The sequence below is a fragment of the Ornithorhynchus anatinus genome, chromosome 11 (assembly GCF_004115215.2).
Source record: "Ornithorhynchus anatinus isolate Pmale09 chromosome 11, mOrnAna1.pri.v4, whole genome shotgun sequence".
NCBI lineage: Eukaryota > Metazoa > Chordata > Mammalia > Monotremata > Ornithorhynchidae > Ornithorhynchus > Ornithorhynchus anatinus.
This window is the reverse complement of record NC_041738.1, coordinates 54702113-54720629: the sequence shown is the minus strand read 5'-3', so window position 1 is coordinate 54720629 and position 18517 is coordinate 54702113. Positions and strand designations below refer to the sequence as shown.

The 18517-nt window shown below is 58.2% G+C and overlaps 1 protein-coding gene and 1 non-coding gene across 2 annotated transcripts in view; both read left to right on the top strand.

Annotated features, from left to right (window-relative positions):
- CEP164 (centrosomal protein 164) overlaps positions 1-17048 on the top strand; it is a 32472-nt gene extending 15424 nt beyond the window's left edge. The window contains exons 12-32 of the mRNA XM_029075776.1: positions 3482-3567; positions 5311-5427; positions 7344-7604; positions 7903-8064; positions 8180-8396; positions 8532-8609; positions 8875-8991; positions 9883-10005; positions 10590-10733; positions 11098-11181; positions 11292-11360; positions 11585-11760; positions 12004-12127; positions 12363-12439; positions 12644-12851; positions 13475-13582; positions 13933-14053; positions 15022-15378; positions 15888-15954; positions 16446-16568; positions 16786-17048. Coding sequence (XP_028931609.1) covers positions 3482-3567; positions 5311-5427; positions 7344-7604; positions 7903-8064; positions 8180-8396; positions 8532-8609; positions 8875-8991; positions 9883-10005; positions 10590-10733; positions 11098-11181; positions 11292-11360; positions 11585-11760; positions 12004-12127; positions 12363-12439; positions 12644-12851; positions 13475-13582; positions 13933-14053; positions 15022-15378; positions 15888-15954; positions 16446-16568; positions 16786-16882 — 2916 coding nt within the window. The 3' untranslated portion in view covers positions 16883-17048. The remainder of the gene's footprint in view (positions 1-3481; positions 3568-5310; positions 5428-7343; positions 7605-7902; positions 8065-8179; positions 8397-8531; positions 8610-8874; positions 8992-9882; positions 10006-10589; positions 10734-11097; positions 11182-11291; positions 11361-11584; positions 11761-12003; positions 12128-12362; positions 12440-12643; positions 12852-13474; positions 13583-13932; positions 14054-15021; positions 15379-15887; positions 15955-16445; positions 16569-16785) is intronic.
- LOC114815313 lies at positions 3045-3181 on the top strand. Its single transcript, XR_003763077.1, has one exon. It is a non-coding gene; the product is annotated as a small nucleolar RNA SNORA7 (small nucleolar RNA).
- Positions 17049-18517: the final 1469 nt, after the last annotated feature.

Here is an 18517-nt window from a genome sequence, read left to right as displayed (position 1 = left end):
TTCCTGCTCTCAAGGGTCTTCCAGCTTTCATTCATTCAATAGTATTTATTGAGCGCTTACTATGTGCAGAGCACTGTACTAAGCGCTTGGGATGAACAAGTCGGCAACAGATAGAGACAGTCCCTGCCGTTTGACGGGCTTACGGTCTAATCGGGGGAGACGGACAGACGAGAACAATGGCACTAAACAGCGTCAAGGGGAAGAACATCTCATAAAAACCGATGGTAACTAAATAGAATCGAGGCGATGTACAATTCATTAACAAAATAAATAGGGTAACGAAAATATATACAGTTGAGCGGACGGGTACAGTGCTGTGGGGATGGGAAGGGAGAGGTGGAGGAGCAGAGGGAAAAGGGGAAAATGAGGCTTTAGCTGCGGAGAGGTAAAGGGGGGATGGCAGAGGGAGTAGAGGGGGAAGAGGAGCTCAGTCTGGGAAGGCCTCTTGGAGGAGGTGATTTTTAAGTAAGGTTTTGAAGAGGGAAAGAGAATCAGTTTGGCGGAGGTGAGGAGGGAGGGCGTTCCGGGACCGCGGGAGGATGTGACCCAGGGGTCGACGGCGGGATAGGCGAGACCGAGGGACGGCGAGGAGGTGGGCGGCAGAGGAGCGGAGCGTGCGGGGTGGGCGGTAGAAAGAGAGAAGGGAGGAGAGGTAGGAAGGGGCAAGGTGATGAAGAGCCTTGAAGCCTAGAGTGAGGAGTTTTTGTTTGGAGCGGAGGTCGATAGGCAACCACTGGAGTTGTTTAAGAAGGGGAGTGACATGCCCAGATCGTTTCTGCAGGAAGATGAGCCGGGCAGCGGAGTGAAGAATAGACCGGAGCGGGGCGAGAGAGGAGGAAGGGAGGTCAGAGAGAAGGCTGACACAGTAGTCTAGCCGGGATATAACGAGAGCCCGTAATAGTAAGGTAGCCGTCTGGGTGGAGAGGAAAGGGCGGATCTTGGCGATATTGTAGAGGTGAAACCGGCAGGTCTCGGTAACGGATAGGATGCGTGGGGTGAACGAGAGGGACGAGTCAAGGATGACACCGAGATTGCGGGCCTGCGGGACGGGAAGGATGGTCGTGCCATCCACGGTGATGGAGAAGTCTGGGAGCGGACCGGGCTTGGGAGGGAAGATGAGGAGCTCAGTCTCGCTCATGTTGAGTTTTAGGTGGCGGGCCGACATCCAGGTGGAGACGTCCCGGAGGCAGGAGGAGATGCGAGCCTGAAGGGAGGGGGAGAGGACAGGGGCGGAGATGTAGATCTGCGTGTCATCTGCGTAGAGATGGTAGTCAAAGCCGTGAGAGCGGATGAGTTCACCGAGGGAGTGAGCTTCATCGGGGAATTAGGACGTAGCCTGGCCTAGTGACTTTGGGCAAGTCACTTCACTTCTCTGGCCCTCAGTTTCCTCATCTGTAAAGATGGGCATATCTGTTCTCCCTCCCAAGCAAATAGTACAATGCTATGCACACAGTAAGTGCTCAATAAATATCATTGATTGATTAATAGTAATGGGCTATAAGTTCCCTCTAGACTGAAAGCTTGATTTGGGCAGGGAAAGCAGGGACCAGTTGCGTAGTGTACTCTCCCAAGGGCTTAGTACAGTGCTGTGCACACAATAAGTGCTCAACGAATGCCACTGATTGATTATTATTAATAATAATAATAATAATGCATTAAGCGCTTACTATGTGCCAGGCACTGTACTAAGCGTTGTTCTCCCTTCCCGTCAGACTGGTAGCCTCATGAGGGACAAGGAACGGGGCTGATCTGATTATCTTATGACTACCCCAGAGCTTAACACATAGTGAAATTTCAGTAAATGCCCCCTACCTCCCCACCCCCCAATAGCCTAAAGAGCAGAAAGTCCAACAGCATCCCCAGCACTGCTCTCTTCTGGAGTCTTCCTCTCCAGAGTCCGAGTCCGAAGCCAAAACCCCTCCCAGCCCCGGGGCCGACAGGTTCTCTGGGCCAGTTCTGCCGAACAGCCCGCAGCTTGTTGAATTCCCTGCCAGAGGCCTCAGAGGGTGGCAGGGTCAGCTCCTGGAATGGCTCACGCTGCCCGAGCTGAAGGCGTGATGGGAGTGGGTGAGAGGCAGTGGAGTCTGAACTGTCTGGCCGGCATCCCTGCCATTTTTAACTTGGGCAGGAGGAGAGAGTTCTGGCTTTCGTTCCAGTCCTGCCCCACCTCGGGGTCCATCCAGGTGGCAGACCTGGGGGTCAGGTGCCTGCAGGAGGCTGAGAGATGAGAGTGTGAGTGAAGAGTCAGGCGGAAGAGAGGCCCCTGGGCTTTTCCAGACCTAGGAAGCACCGGTTAGGAAAGAAAGCTGAAACTCTGTCTCTTCCCCACAACTTCATTTACCCTTCTTCATCCCGAGCTGAAGGGATTCCCCTTTTGCCAGCCCATTTGGATATTGCTAACCCATTTCTGCCATTATTTCCAGCCAGGTGGGCATTCACTAGCCCACCTTATTGGCATTAGCAGCGTCCTGCTCCAAGTCCTCCAGTGCCCACACCCTGTATACCCCAAGGCTCTGAGTGCCTGCCTGCAGCTTACTCGCTCCAAGTCCCATTTCATGCCCTCATAGAAGGGCACAGTGGGCACAGAATCAGAAATGGGGTCACGACAGGGAGTTCCTGCCTTTACTTTGAAGCTGGGATCCTCCACCGTCTGTCTCTCCTCCTTCCTTTTCCTGGGAGCCTGACAACCCCAATCCTGGTCCCTCAGATGGGGCTGGCCTCTTCGGGGAGATCAGTACCTGTTTTCTCATCTACTGAGACTGTGAACCCCAAGTGGGACTTTCTTGTCGTGTATCTACCCTAGAGCTTAGTTCAGTGCTTGGCACTTAGTAAGCACTTAACCAATACCACAGTTATTATTATTATTATCATCAATCAACTGTATTTATTGAGTGCTTACTTTGTTCAGAGCAATGTTCTAAGCACTTGGGAGAGCACAATATAACAGGGTCGATAAACATGTTCCCTGCCCACAGTGAGATTATGGACTAGAGGGGGAAACAGACATTAATATAAATAAATAATTAAGGATATGTACATAGGTCCACTTTCAGGGTCGCATCTGGAGAGTTTCCAGTACTCTACCAGTCTCGACTTGGGGAGGGAGAGTCAAGCAGAGGCCTACCCATTCCATTCGTAGCTGGGCCAGTGGCTAGAGAGTGGAAGGCAATTTGCTACAAGTCAAAACTCACCCACGCTGGGCAGCAGCGGCATGGGAGAGAGTCGAGGGAGGACACTCGAGTTTAGTGCACGGAAGGCGGCGAAGGTAAACTGCTTCCATACTTTTACCAAGAGAACTATATGGATACACTAACAGAACGATTGAAGATGGTTCTGGGAGAGATGTGTCCGTGGTGTCGCTGTAGGCTGGAAACGGCAGCATAAAACAAGACCAGACCTCCCTTCGCCCTTCCTCCCTCCCTCCCTTCCTCCCTTCATCCCTAGTCTTGCTGGTAACGGAGCAGGACGTCTCTCCCTGCAGACCCCGGAGCCGGAAGAGGAGGGCGGAGACCAGAACAGTCCCGTGGTGGAAGCACCCCAGCCTGGGAACAGCCGAGGCCTGGAGAGGTAACGGATGCGGAGCTGGGCCCTGAGGTCCAGCGGAGGAGAGAGAGTCTGCCTCCTTGTTCAGGGGAGCAGAGAGGTGTGTGTGGGGGGTGGGGGGGGGGGCGGTGCATGTGGGCATATGTGTGTATGAATGAGAAATGGAATCTGCCTCTCACCAAAGCAGGAGGCTGAACTAGGTGACTTCCTGAGGTCCCTGAAGGGACATAAACAAAGTGCTCAGTGGCCAGGGTGGGATTCTATTTAACCTGCATCCCTATGCAGCCCAGGGGTGCTCGGGGTAGGCTGACCTCGTGAGTGGCCAGTGAGGGTGGGGCCGGAGTATGGGGAGACAGGACAGCAGACACTGTTCAACCTCTCAGGCTTTTTCCTGGCTCTTCTGATAATCCTCATGGCTCTCTTCAGAGTGACTCCCATCAAGTTCCTCACTGCCTTCTCTTGCTCCCCCCGAAATCCTTCCCCGCCACAACACATTTTCCCTTCTTTTTTCTTTGTCTTTATTTCTGACACCCTCGCACACTTGCTGTCTCTAACTCGGTCTCTCGCGCTCTCTCTGTCTCCATGACCTTCTAGGGCTCTGAACGTTTCCAGTTACTAGTCTGATGCCGAATAACGTTTTCCAGGGTTTCCCTCCCCCATGGGATCCCAGAAACCTTGCAAGGGATCAGGTTTGGGTGGGTGGGTAGCTTGGGACCCAGGTGGTGAACCCTCTGGCTTTTCCAAATCTTTGCTCTTCCAAATTGTCCTTGCTTTCCCACTCTAGACCGTTGGCTGGAGATCAAGCGGAGCTGTGAGCTGGTTGTGGGCAGGGAATGTGTCTATTTCTAATTGTATTCTCCCAAGCTCATAGTACAGCGCTTTGCACGCAGTAAATGCTCAGTAAATACAGTTGAATGAATGAATGAATGGAGCATGGCCCTCAGGTGTGGGGACAGCAGTATGGGCCTTCCAGGGGTGAGACTAGAGGAAACTGCAGGGCTGGTCCCACGGAGGCCCCAGTCCCCACCGGCCTCCTCCCTTCAGGCTCCCCGGAGCCTAAAGGACCAATTAGACCCTGGCCTCCCTAGCTGCGTCCCTGCTGCTGAGTACTGGAGCAGAGATGGATGCAGAGGAGCCTGGGCCTAGAGGACACCAAGAGATGGCAGCTGCCGGTGGGCCCCCGGCTGGTCAGGGTAACTCCGGGACCCCTGGCTGAACAATGACTCCATGACCGCCTCAGAGCTAACTCCGTTCCTGACCCCGATACCAAGCACCTCCTCCCGCTGCCGGGCCGGGCTTTGCCGCCTGGATGCATCTGCTCACTATGGCAACTCGCAGATCAGTGAGCCGGGTAACACCGGCCAGATCCCGAGCCCCTCGCGCTCTCGCCTCTGGGCCCACACGGAGGGAAGGCCACGGCCAGCCCGGTCCATCTGTGTGGGGGGGTGGCTGCTCCCGGGGGGGTTAGGGCCCGGCTCCAGGTGACAGAGGCGGGGGGCTGGATCAAGCAGGGAGGTACCCCCTGTTAGCTAAAGCCCCTGCTGCCCACAGAGGGGTCAGTCTGGTCCGAGCCAGCCAGAGGAACCAGCCACTGGGGGGTAGCACTGGTCCAGGTCGTGCAGCCTGGCATTGGGCGAGACTCTGCAGAGAGAGAGCTCTGGGGTGCTCTGTCCCCCACATGGTCACCCCTACCTATAAACCCAGAGGACCGAGCCCCGACCCTCCTGCCCAGAATCTAACCCCTTGTTTCCCTTTTAAACTGCCAAGCGAACGGAGTCGAAGCCCACCCAGGGCCAGCTGGGCCGAAGATGGACAGTGCGGGACCCCCGGGGAGCCTGAGGAGCCCCAGGCAGGCAGCCCCTTTGCTGGCGGCCCCCTCCAGGGGTAAGCACCAATCGCAGCCGGTCTTCATGTCTGACCCCGGTGGCCATGGGGACTAGAGTGGGGGCCTTCTAGGGTGGAGATCAGAGAGGGTCCTGGGAAAGGGGAAGCAGAGAGCTGTGGGGAGCACCTGTTCCTGAGGTACAGTCTCACATTCCCACGGAAACCCAGTTAGGAGTGGGAAGGGCGGTGATGGAGACTGGGGGATTCGGGAGGGGAGGGAATGAGGGAAGTGTGTGTGTGTGAGATGCTGGGAAAAAGGGAAACAAGGAGCCTAGGGTTTTCTGTAGCACTGCCTTCTCCCCAGGCTGGAGTGAAGTGGGTTGGAGTTGGGGCTCCCAAGGCCTCCAGCTGCACCTGTTCCCTCCCAGCATGTGTCACAAATGGCCAGTAGGAACAATCAGCTTTGGCCCTGCTCTCTGCAGCCTGCCTGTGGTTTCGGCTGGGGGCTTCTCATACTGTGTCCCAGCCAGGATGGCCTGGGGTCCCAGAGAGGTGTGTGTTCTGCTCCTCTTGCCTCTCCTTTCTGGCCCATGGAGAGGAGGCCTGCCCACCTCTAAAGAGGGAAAATTCTCCATTTCAGCATGCAGGGCTTCGGGGGGGGCCTTGTTCTTTGGATGTTGGTAGCTCTGGGGTACCAGCTTTCTGATGGTTGGGTTCTTCCAGCCCGAGCCCTGAGCAGCAGGGGCCCAGGCCGAGGGGGAGTCGGGAAACAGAGACCAGCCAGGAGACGAATCAATGGATTCTTCCTACGGCCTGCCTGGTGGAGTTGAGGATTCCGGGGCAGCTGCTGGGAGAGCACCAGGCTTGCCAGCTTGAAAGTTTCTCTGCCTCTGGAGATTGACACATAGGCCCGCTGTCATCACAGACCAAGCAGAGAGAAACCAAGCCAGAGGCTGTGGAGTCGTCTTTGGCCACCTGGCTTTCAGCTCCCCTGGGTGGCCCCAGGATCCTGGGATGTAAGCTCATTGGGGGCAGTGAATGTGTCTGTTATATTGTTATATTGTAGTTTCCAAGCGCTTAGTACAGTGCTCTGCACACAGTAAGCGCTCAATAAATACGATTAACTGACCCCACTGACAGGTCCCCGCCCTGTCATTCATTCAGTTGTACTTATTGAGCGCTTACTGTGTGAAGAGCACTGTACTAAGCGCTTGGAAAGTACAGTACAAATAGAGACAGTTCCTACCCAGCAACGGACTCACAGTCTTGAAGTGGGGAGACAGACAATAAAGCAAAACAATTACAGGCATCAATAGCATCAGTATAAATAAATGGATTTATAGATATATACACATCATTAAGAAAATAAATAGAATAATAAATTTGTACATATATACTCAAGTGTTGTGGGGTGGGGAGGGGTGTAGAGTAGAAGGAAGAAATAGGGGTGATGGGGAGGGGAGGAGGAGCAGAGGAAAAGGGGGATGCAGTCTGGGAAGGCCTCCTGGAGGAGATGAGCTTTCAGTAGGGCTTTGAAGGGGGGAAGTGAGATAGTTTGGCAGATGTGAGGAGGGAGGACATTCCAGGCCAGAGGTAAGACGTGGGCCAGGGGTCGACGGACAGGCGGGAACGAGGCACAGTGAGGAGGTTAGCAGCAGAGGAGCGGAGTGTGTGGGCTGAGCTGTAGAAGGAGAGAAGGGAAGTGAGGTAAGAGGGAGTAAGGTGATGGAGAACTCCGAAGCCAATAGTGAGGACTTTTTGCTTGATACGAAGGTTGATAGGCAACCACTGGAGATTTTTGAGGGTGGGTCGGGGGGGCGACGTGCCCAGACATTTGTGTAGAGAGATAATCCGGTCAGCAGAGTGAAGTTTAGACTGAAGTGCGGAGAGACAGGAGGATAGGAGATCAGAAAGGAAGTTGATGCCATAGTCCACGGGTGATATGATGAGTGTCTTGTCTTCTTGTTTCCTGGCAGGCTGAATGAAGAACCCATAGTGTCTCCCCAGCCCCCCGGGGCCTCCCTAAAGGACATGGAGAGCCTAGCTGAGGACGTGGAGCCAGACCCAGAGTCAGAGCCTCTGCCGGAGCCAGAGCTGGAGCCGATGCCGAGGCGACTGCAGGCGGAGCAGCGGGAGGAGGTGCAGCAGGAGAAGGTGCAGCAGCAGCAAGAGGAACTGAGGCAGGAGGCAGAGGTGGAGGCGTCAAAACTGCCGGAGCCGAACAAACAGTCCCTCAGGTCCTGCCCTTCCCTCCACCCCCAGCCCAGCCCTGAGCCCACAGGGGCTCTTTGGTTCTGCCAAGCCTCACTCGTCTCCCCTCCTCCTGTATCGGCATCCTGACGTCCGGGCACGGCTCAGAAAAGGGAGTCTGGTCAGCCTCTGTAGATGCATTCAACACCCATCCCAGCCAGGCAGTGGACCTGGTCAGCCCCTATTGACGCACTCATCCCCTTGAGGCAGGGAAAGAGGACTGCTTTAAGGCCTGGGGTCTTCTTTAAGGCCCGCTGTGATGCCACACTTCATCTCCCTTCCCAGGGCCTTGAAGGAGCAGCTGCAGGGGACCTCGGAGGAGGAAGAGGAGAAGGAGGAGGTGGAGGGGGAGGAAAAGGCCTGTGTGAACGAGGAGGGAAGCCAGAAACCATCCAGACTCAGAGCCCAGCTACGATCCAGCTGGCAGGCAACTGAGGACCAGATGAGGTGAACGCCTCCCCCCACCCCCAGGGAACGGAGACCCCAGCCCCATGAAGCCCAGAACGGACCTCCCAATGACTCCTTCTCCCCTCTCTCTCGCGTCGCCCCCTGCCTGGGCCAGGGCGGAGCAGGCCACCAAGCTGCAGGAGCTCAGGGAGGAGCTGGCATCACGGTTGGTCACCGAGCGGGCCAGCTTAGAGCAGGAGCGGAGGCAGGAGCTGGAGCACCTCCGGAAGGAGCTGGTGGCCGCAGAGGCACGAGAGCGGGCAGCACTGGAGGAGGAGAAGGAGCTGGCGCTCCGCCAACTCCGGGAGCGCCTGGAAGGCGAGAGGAAAGAGGTAGGAGGCTGCGGGTCAAGGGAGCAGACAGGCTGGGGTAGCCCGAGAGCGTCACTCCCTTTGGGGCGACTCTCTCCTCAGCTCTGGTGCCTGGGGCCAGTTCTGAAGGCCGCTCCTGGCTCTATCTGCCCCCAGGCCGTGGCGGTGCTGGACAGGGAGCATGCGGCTGACCTGGAGCGGCTCAGGGCTTTGGCCGAAGAGAACCACCGTGAGGTACAAGAGCCTCAGCGACCCGAAGACCAGAAGGGGTGGAGAGCCGAGGGACATGGTGCTGGCCCCGGATGGTTTTCAGACTCCCAGGGATGTGCCTGTCAGGAGCTGGCCCGCAGCCACTTGGGATGGGCTGGAGGGAATGGGGACTTGGTCGGGGGTGGGCCACCTATCTCCCTTCTCCCCTGTGGGACTCCCGGTGAATTGAGCTGCCCCCGGGGACTTCTCCCTTCCTGCTCCCTCCCGGCTGCACAGTTCTCTACCGCAGGTGGAGGTGGCTCTCGAGAAGCAGGTCCCGGACGTCAAGTGGGGCGCGGAGGGTCTGGGCCGAGCCCAGCAGGGCGTCCAGCAGAAGGCGCACCTGGTGCTGGAGTATGAGCGAGAGGTAGGGCCCCACTCTCCTCGCTTGGCTGGGCATTTCTTTGGCCCTGACCATAAATGAAGATGGTATTTGTTAAGTGCTTACTATGTGTCAAGCACTCTTTTAAGCTCTGGGGGAGATACAAGGTAATCAGGTTGGACACAGTCCATGTGTCTCACGGGGCTCACAGCATTAATCCCCATTTTACAGATGAGGTAACTGAGGCATAGAGAAGTTAAGTGATTTGCCTGGGGTGTCACGGCCAACAAATGGCGGAGCCGGGATTAGAACCTCGGTTCTTCTGACTCCCAGGCCCATGCTGTATCTATTAGGCCATGCTGCTTCTCATAGGCCACCTGCCACCGGATCCCATCTGGGCTGTCGACACCAGGATCTCGGGTGGATCCTGCCTGCCTGGTGTGGTAGACAGGAATGGGCACACCCGTATTCACGGAGGACCTGTCCCCGTGACACAGGCGGGGCCTGTCCCCAAGGAACTCAATCAATCGATTAATCGTATTTATTGACTGCTAATTATGTGCAGAGGGCTCGCAGGATTGGTGGGCCCAGTGCCCAGGCTGGGCCCCAACCACCCCAACGGCCCTTACTTTGGGGAGGGTGTAACAGCAGGGGAGGGGCCCAAAAAGCAAGGGTGGTGGGGAGGAATAAGGTGACGTGGCTCCCCCAACCCCAGGACAGCTCCTCCCCCGACTCCAGTTCGGACGCCCACACTCTCCTTCACCCCAGGGCCTCACCCCCAGCCCCACGTTGGATAGGACGAAAGTCGGGATTAGAGCTCTGGGTTGACTTCCCCTGCTGCTGCCCTCATCCCCCCACTCAGAATTCAGGGATCCCTGTGCTCCTTGGGGTTGTCACATGGGCCAGACCCCCACATCCCTGCCTCGCCCCCCGCAGCTCAGTGACCTCCTGGCAGAAAAGCGGCAGGGTGTGGAGAAGGATCACGAGAGGAAGATGGAGAGGCTGAGGGAGGAGCACCAGCTGGCCCTTGCTCGAATCCGGCAGCAGTACGCTGAGGAGGTGACTCGAAGGCCCCTCCTCTGGGCGGGTGGACCTGGGGCACTCCAGAACCGGGCACCCCAGCATGGAGAGAGCTGCAGGTCTGAGCAGTGGCATCTCTGGGACTCCTGCTGCTGTTCACGGAATGGGGGTTTGGGGCATCTCTGTCACTGGCCAGATTCCACTGTGACTGTGGGGTCAGGGGGATGCGGTGTGGTCCCCAGTGCCCGAGATCCTTGTGAAAGAATGGACTGTCCCTGCCCTCCCCTCGGATCCAGTGGGGGAGTCGGGATAGATAGGGAGCCCCCGGTCTAGTGGAGGAGATGAGATGGACACAGCCCAGCCCTCAGGGAGCCCCCAGTCCAGTGGGGGATATGGGATGGATGTGGCCCTGCCCTCAGGGAGTCCCCAGGCCCAGCGGGGCAGACGGGATGGACGCGTCCCTACCCTTGGGGACTCTCCTGGGCCACTGGGGGAGATGGGGTGGACGTAGTCCAAGCCTCAAGGAGACCCCTGGGACCAACTGGGGAGACAGGGTAGACTCATCCAGAGATTCTGCCAGTCCCTGTATGAGTGCTGCCCACCGTCCGCTCTCCCCTTGGCAGGAGAGGCAGCAGCGGACAGAGCTTCTGGAAGGCCTGACAGGAGAGCTGGAGCAGTTGCGGCGGGCACACCACGTGGAGCGGGAATCGGTGCGGCAGGAGCTGGACGGGCAGCTCGACGACCTGCGGCTACGGCACCGGGAGCAGGTGCTGGATGAGGGGTGGGAGGAAGGCCTTGCTATTACAGCTATGGAGGGTGACAGCGGGCAGGCCCTCCTACTTCAGTGGGGGGGATGGGAAGGCCTCACTACTACAGCTGTGGGGGGCGACGGCAGGCAGGCCCACTGCTGTATCTGTGGGCTATGGCAGGTACACGAGATTTGCTCAGACAACTGAAAGCCCCAGCTTTGTATGCCATATTGCTCCTCTCAGAGTGGGGGTTTCTCTTGGCTGCCCACGAACAGCCCTGTGCTGGATAAGCAGAACCTCTGGCATGGATGACTTGGCATCCCAAGGGCTCAGGAGTCACTGCCACCCGCTCTCAGCCCCCCATCCCCCTCTCCGTCTCCAGGAAAAGAAACTTCACGACTTAGCTCTGGAGCTCGAGACCCGAACAAAAGCCACCCGGGCCAGTCTGGCACAGCTGGATGTCCAGGTGGGTGACAGGGCGTGATGACAGAAGCCTCAGGCACCTCGGCTGGCAGGCCTCCCCTCTCCCACTCTGGCTGCCTATCCCTCTCCTGACCCCATTTGGCTCTGCCACAGGAGGAGATGGTCAGGAAGAAGCGACAGCAGCTGCTGGAAGAGGAGAAGCAAATTGCCAAGGAGCGAGAGGTCAGTGGTCCAGGCCCCTCGGTCCGTCCGGTCCCCGGGGTGCTTGGGGCTTGGTGCTTAAGGATATGCGGCTCCCAGCCCTAGCCTGCCCTGCCGATCACCAAAGGGTGGGTACTCCGGTGACATGGCGATGGGCCAAGGGGCGGCAACGCCCAGGTTGCGGTCCTACGGCTGGGTGGGTGCGACACATTGGCACCACGGTCACATTCTCCCACCGGGCCCAGGAAGCCGCAGCCTCCAGCCGGCACCTGCGGGAGGCGCGGGCGGAGCAGGCTGCCCTGGGCGAGGCCACACGAGAGCTGCGCCGGGCAGTGGAGGAGCTGCGGGCCCAAAGGACCGACCTGGAGTCGCAGGTGGAGGAGCTGCAGGGGCGGAGCCAGAGGCTGCAGCAGCGGATCAGGTGGGAGACTGGGAGCCCACGGTGCCGGGCTGGAGGCGGAGACCGGGGGATGGGGTGCCAGGACTCCCGGGTCCCCGGGGAACTGGGGAGGACACGGCCACCGGCCGGGCTGCTTCACTCTGACCCCGCCTTTGGGGTGCCCGGAACAGGATTGAGGCTACTAAGGGACAGGAGTGAGCCCTGGCTCGCCACAGTAGCCAGGTCCCTGGGCTCTACCCCTCCATTCCCTTCCTCCTCCCCCAGGGACCTAGACAGAGCCGCCCAGAGGAAGCAGGAGGCCTTGGATGTGCTGGTGGCCAGGGAGAGCCCGGCCGCTCCTCCGCCAGAGGAGACCCTGCTCGTCGAGGACCTGCAGAAGCCGGAGCCCGTGAGTGGGGGCGGACCCAGTGGCTGGTTATGAGGGGGATGGAGAGGAAGGGGATGGGGGAGGAGATAGAGTGGTGAGTGAGGGTGGAGCTGGGGGCTGGCTGTTTAGGGGGCCTGTGAGTGGGGCGGAGTGGGGCCCGAAGTCGCATGGGGGGCTACCGTTAGGTTTGACCCCAGCACCTGAGACTGGCACCAGTCCCAGTTTACCCCAGCCCCCTCCCACCCCTGCCCCTCAGAGCCTCCCCCAAGAGCCGGCAGCTCTGCCCTCCCGGGACCACCGTGACGACGACAGCAGCAACTGCCAGCTGGACGAGTGAGTGGCCGGGGGTCCGGGAGGTGGGGTCAGGGAGCGTGACCAGGGGGCCTAGTTATACCTCTGCCACCCAGTAGCTTCCAGATCTCAGGCACTTCCCTTAACTTCTGTGAGCTTCACTTTTCCCCTCTGTAAAATGGGGGGAACGATCCCTGCCCCTGTCGACCTCTGGCTCTTATTATTTCTTATCTGTCCCCTCTGCAGAATCAGGCACTTACTGTCCACCGAGGGAGTGTCCGTCCGCAGCGCCAAGGAATTCCTGGCACGCCAGACTCGGTCCCTGAGGAAGCGGCAGGCCGCACTGAAGGCCGCCAAGCAGCAGTGGCGCCATGACCTGGCCAGCCCCCAAAGGGCGTCCGAGGGCCCTGCTACCTCCCTGGACTTGGAGGACGTACCCCGGAGCCTGAAGGAGGTGAGGTTGCCACCGTGGGGGAGCGGCAGCCTACAGAGGAACAGTGGGAAAGGGCCCCGGTCTAGGGAGCAACGGTGTGGGGCGAAGTCGCAGAATCCTAAAATTCCTGGGATTCCTGGATTCAGAGTCCATTACCATACCATAACCATATTGTTCGGGGTTGGTTCAAGCCCACTCCTCCTGCCACCTCCTCCCTCTCCCTGGAAAGAAGGGTTAGTCAGTATAGCATTACCATATTGTTCTGAGTATACATGGTCTCTAGCTGTATGCTGACCCCTGGTTTGAGGTTGCTGCTGTCCCACAGGTGGGAAACAGAGATTGACTTTTGGAGAGGGTGTTAGTCATCCCTTCTCCTTCCCATTTACTCATCCCAACAGGATAGGCCTTTTGGTAGGTTTGGGGTCTGGGGTCTTGGATTAGGCAGTGCCAACTACACTAAGGCTGGCTGGTAGAAGAGGCCGGAAAGAGCCCAGGCAAGAACGGGAGGCGGGTGACTGGGTCGAAGCCGATGGGGACACGGCTTCGAGCTCAGGGTGTCCTGTCCCCCCCAACTTCCCATCCTGTCTTCCATCTCCGGGTGCTGCCCGCCCCGCCTCTTGTTCTGCCCCTCCCCGGAGTCACAGGAGACCAAGCACCTGGGCGAGATCAGGTCGGCCATGCGCCAGGGCCAAGCCCTGTTGAAGAGAAAGGAAGAGAGGCTGAGCCAGCTGGAGTCCTCCCTGCGGGAAGAGGTGCTCCACCCCCCTGGATCCCAACCATCCCACCGCCCTATTGTCCGTCTCTGCCCGGCCCCTGCCCACCCACCCCCTATTCCTGTGAGCAGTCCGAGGAGGAGTTGGGTCCTACCTGCCCTCGACGGGCTTCTGCCCGGTGTCACAGTGAGGAGTGGGGGGCAGTGGGGAGTTGTCCCAGCCTTCCCCAGACTTGGCCACCCCGCCCCCGGAAGCCTCCCGCTCTATTCTCGTGCACTCCTCCCACCCCGCAGAGGTCAGGGTCAGAGTCAGAGTTCCGGGGTTACCAGGGTTTCTTCGCGGCACCACGGGAGCTAGTGGGGATCAAAGACGACTGTGTCCCGGCCCAGCTCTCGGATGACAACTCCTTGAGGGGAGCCTCCTCCCGCAAGAAAGTGGTGACCTTTGACTTCAGCGACTTGGAAGACTCCAGCAGCAGCACTCTTTCCTCCTCATCTCCAGTGACCCCAGGTAGAGACGTTCGTTGCTGCGCAAAGCCCCCCCTGTGGTGGCCAGTGTGGGGAAGGGACTTCCCGACTCTGGACCTTCTTGGGGAGGGGCGTCTAGCACTTCTGAACGTCATTTGGCCCCTCCCTCCATCCCTCTGGAGCCTGTTTCCCCCAACCCCATCAAAGGCTTTGCACCTTGCATTTAGCCACCCTCTCTTCCGCTGTGTCCAAGGTTGGGTCAAGCCCACTTCTCCTGCTACCTCCTCCCTCTCCCTGGGTAGAAGTTTAGTATGGCAGTTTGGGCCACATGCCAGTCTGAACCACCCCTGAGGTGGAGTGGGCTCCCCATAGATGGAGTGGGAGGGGCTGTCCGGGGCCCCGGGCACGTAGGCTGCCTGCTCTGGGAAGGGAGAGAATGAAGTGCCACCATAATGTAGGGTAGCTGGAGCATCGGGGGCACTAAAGCAGCCAACGGTTTGATCCCCACCCCCGGCCCGGCCCAAAGGGCAAAAAGTCCAAACGTGTCACCAGCGTTACTCTCTCCTGGTCCGTTCCTCCCCCGTGCCAGAGTCCGAGGCCGAAACCCTCCCCCACTGGAGACTTGAGCTGGGTCCCCCACTTCCTTCGCTCATGGCTGTCTCTTGGCCAAAGTCTCTGGCTTGCGGCCCCGCCTCCGGTCATGGCCCCGACTCGGCCTCTGATCGGGCATTGGCCCACCTGCCAGGTTCTGGGGTTTTCCCTCTGCAGGTTGAGTTGGGAGCTGGGGGACTGCCCACGACCCTCCCTCTGCCACTCAGCCTTCCGGATCCCTGCCTGGGCCCGGGGTTTGGCACAAAAGTTCAGAAGCCTCACACTTAGGAGGAGTTTGCATACAGATAGGCTAGCCAGCCTGCTGGCCAGTCAACACAGCCAATGGCTTTAGGCAGAGACTACAGGGAGGGGGAGGTACCATCTTGCCTTCCTGACCAGCTTTCCCCTTCCTCTCTGTAGACCCCCAGCCGGACCTGCCACTCCCCCAGCACAAGAAGATCCAGTTTCTGAACAGCTCCCTGCAGCACATCACGAGGGAGCTCAATGGGGTGCTGGGCGTCCTAGGCTCTCTGAGCTCCCAGCAGTCTCCGCTGTTCACCCCTGCCCCCGGGCCGATGTCCCGGCCCCCCACCGCCCCGGCCACCTCCACTCCCTTCCCCACCTCATCCAAGACCTGGGCCCCCCCCGCTGTCCCTCCCTCGCCTGCGGCTTCCCTTCCTAGCCAGTGGGCCTGGCGCCCCAACCCCAGCCTGGCAACCTCTGCCGCCCAGTCGGTGGACAGTTTCCTGGAAGAAAAGTGGCGCAAGTATTTCCCAGGTAACACCCCGTCAATCCCCTGCCATCCCTGTCCTCAGCCCTCTGTCCTCCCTTCAATCCCAGGGTGACCCTGCTAGGAGTGACCAGATTCTGGGATCCTTGATTGGGAGGGGTCCTCTCGAGGCCATCTAGTCTATCCCCCTGCCTCCAAGGGGTCGGTCTAGTCAAGGGTCTGTCGCAGCTGGGCTGATGAGCAGACATGACTCAGGAACTGGGGACCCCGCTGGCCTCTGATGGTCTGTCAGTCAGTCGATCGGTGTATTTCTTGAAGGCTTACCACGTGCAGAACACTGTACTAAGCACTTGGGAGAGTACAACACAACACTGTTGGCAGTCACATTCCCTGCTCATAATGAGCTTACGGTCTAGAGATAGACATTGATGTAAATAAATAATTTATAATATAAATTACGGTCACAGATCCAAAAGCAATTCCCCCCCCGCCGCCCTCCGCTGGTCTGTACCGGCCTCCCCTCACCCGTCTGTACCCATCTCTCTATTCGCTCCAGCTGGGCTTCCGGTACTAAGCGGTGGACCTGCCCCTCTGGAGAACAAGCTGGGCTACGTGTCCGCCAGGTGAGGCCCCGCTTATCCTTTGGGGTGAAGGGGGGATGCTGATGGTCCGTGGATGGGCGGCCTCCTTGGGAGAGACCCATAGCCCAGTGCGGGGAAGGAGGGATAAACCCAGCAGGGCGGGGACTCCATCAGAGGGAGCTGTGGGGTTGTCCACCCACACCAGGCTGACAGGAGTGTCCGCCCAGACCACCTGCTGGTTGTCATGGCAGTAGTAATATTAAGGAGGGCAGTCAAGCACTGCACCAGCGCTTGAGAAGTTCATAATGCAAATGATGCGATCCCTGCCCACAAGGATGTTCCACTCCAGTGGCCTCCTTCCAGGAAGGAGCACCCTCAGGAAGTCTGCCCCGGGGGGCCACAGGAGAAAGCAGGGCATACTGGAGGCCGGGCTGCAGAGGCAGCCCCTCTGGCCACTTAGTTCCCTGAGCTTTCTACCTCATCCCTTTTCCCACCCCTGCTCCTGACTGACCACCCCCGGACCTGGTCCCCAGTGAACAGCTCCGTCTGCTGCAGCACTCTCACCCCCGGACCCACAAGGTGGGCAGCCTCAACGTCCAGCACATGATCGAAGCCAACAAGAAGTGGCTGGAGCATTTTAAGAAGGACCTCAAAGTGTATCCTTTGTCCTCTTCTGCCTCTACCCATCCGAGCACAACTCAGGGAGCATCTGAGGTGCTGAGCTGGACTACAGATAGGGTCCTTGCCGACTGTTTACTGACCAACCATGGCCAGTTGGGCCTGCGTGCCTGCTCCCTAACCCTCGGGCCAGACACAGCACCTTTGCGCGCAGGGTTCTGTCCCGGGCTGACCTTTCCTTGACCACCCTGCCAGTCCCCTCCTTTCCCACACGCTCAGGCCCTCGGCCGGCCCGGGCATCCTGCAGCTGGGCCTGGACGAGACCAACCAGCTGAAGGTGTATCACTCCTGAGCCCTGGGCCGGGAACACCCCTTCTCCCAAGTGCCTAGGGAGCAACTGCAGCTTATGTCCTGGGCCCACCACACCCCGGGACTGGACACTCCCAGAGAAGGCCTGGAAGGCTCGGAGCAGTGGATGCTGGCTCTCCAGCGCTGAAATAATTCCCCATTCCATCACACTACGCCTCCTCCCTCATTACTCCCTGCTTCGGCCGGCCTTGGGGGTCTCAGGAGGCCCAGGGCGGAGGGAGGGAGAGAGAGAGAGGCAGAGGTAACTACATCCTGTCCCCAGGGACAGACATGGGACAGAGAGAGGCCAGCAGGATCCAGCCCAAAACCCAGACTCCCCAGTGGGGCTCCCTCAGGAGACCAAGAAATTGAAGTTTCAGGCTGGATCCAGCCCCAGGTTCTGGCACCTTTTCTGCTCGTGGAGCCCTGCTTCAGTGGGAGCTGGTCTCCTGCTCTTGTCCAATTAATCAGTTAATATTTATTGTCTACTGTGTGCAGAGCACTGGACTAAGTACTTGGGAGAGTACAATCGAGTTGATAAAGCACAGATCTTTACCCTCAAGGAGCTTAGTCTAGAAGGGACTCAAGTGAATTACAGGAAGGAAGAAGTAGTATAATGAAAAGGTGCGTGTGTAGGTGCCTCAGGTGTTGGTGAATAGTTAAAGGGTTGAGGGAGTGCCGAAGGGCTGAAGTAACAGTTTGGGGGGAACGTAAAGGGGGAGGTGGATGGGAAGCTCATCGGGAAAGGCCTCTTGGAGGACGTGTGATTGCAGAAGGGGACAACAGTAGTCTGCCCGAAGGGAAAAGGAAGGCGGTTCCAGGCTGGGAGGTGCAGGGATGTGGGGCCGCGTGATCCGGAGTTTGGCAGCCGGAGAGACAAGAACAAGACACAGTGGGTAGATTCGGTTGAGGGGAAAGGAGACTGGAAACTGGAGTACCGTGGGCAAAGAGAGTGGATTAATACAAAGCCTTAAGTGCCTTAAAGCCTTAAGTGCCTTAAAGCCGACGGTCAGGCATTTCTGGTTGAGACAGAGAGGAGTGGGCCATCCTTACTGAGGAGTCGGGAAACGTGTACAGAACGGTATTTTCCAACAGTGATCTGGAAGCTGGGGGAAATATGGACTTGGAGAGGCTGGAGGCAGGGAGGTCAGCGAGGATGCTGGTGGAGTAGCTAGTGTGGTGGCCCTTTGGATCAATCGATGGTATTTGAGTGCTTACTATGTGCAGAGCACTGTACTAAGCATTTGGGGAAGCAGCATGGTCTAGAAGACAGAGCACGGGCCTAGAAGTCAGAAGGACATGGTTTCTAATCCTGATTGCCGCTAGTCTGCTGTGTGACCTTGGGCAAGTTGCTTCACTTGTCTGTGCCTCGGTTGCTTCATCTGTAAAATGGGAATTAAGACTATGAGCCCCATGTGGGCCAGAGACTGTCCAATCCTTTAGCTTGTATGTACCCCAATGCTTAGAACAGTGCTTGACACATAGTAATGCCTAACAAATACCATTATCATTATTACGGTATAGCAATATAACAGAGTTGGTAAACACATTCCCTGCACGTAAGTTTACAGTCTAGAGGATGGGCACATTTTGGAAATGCTGAAAGAGAGATGTGTTGATGCGCCAAACGACCAGCTCA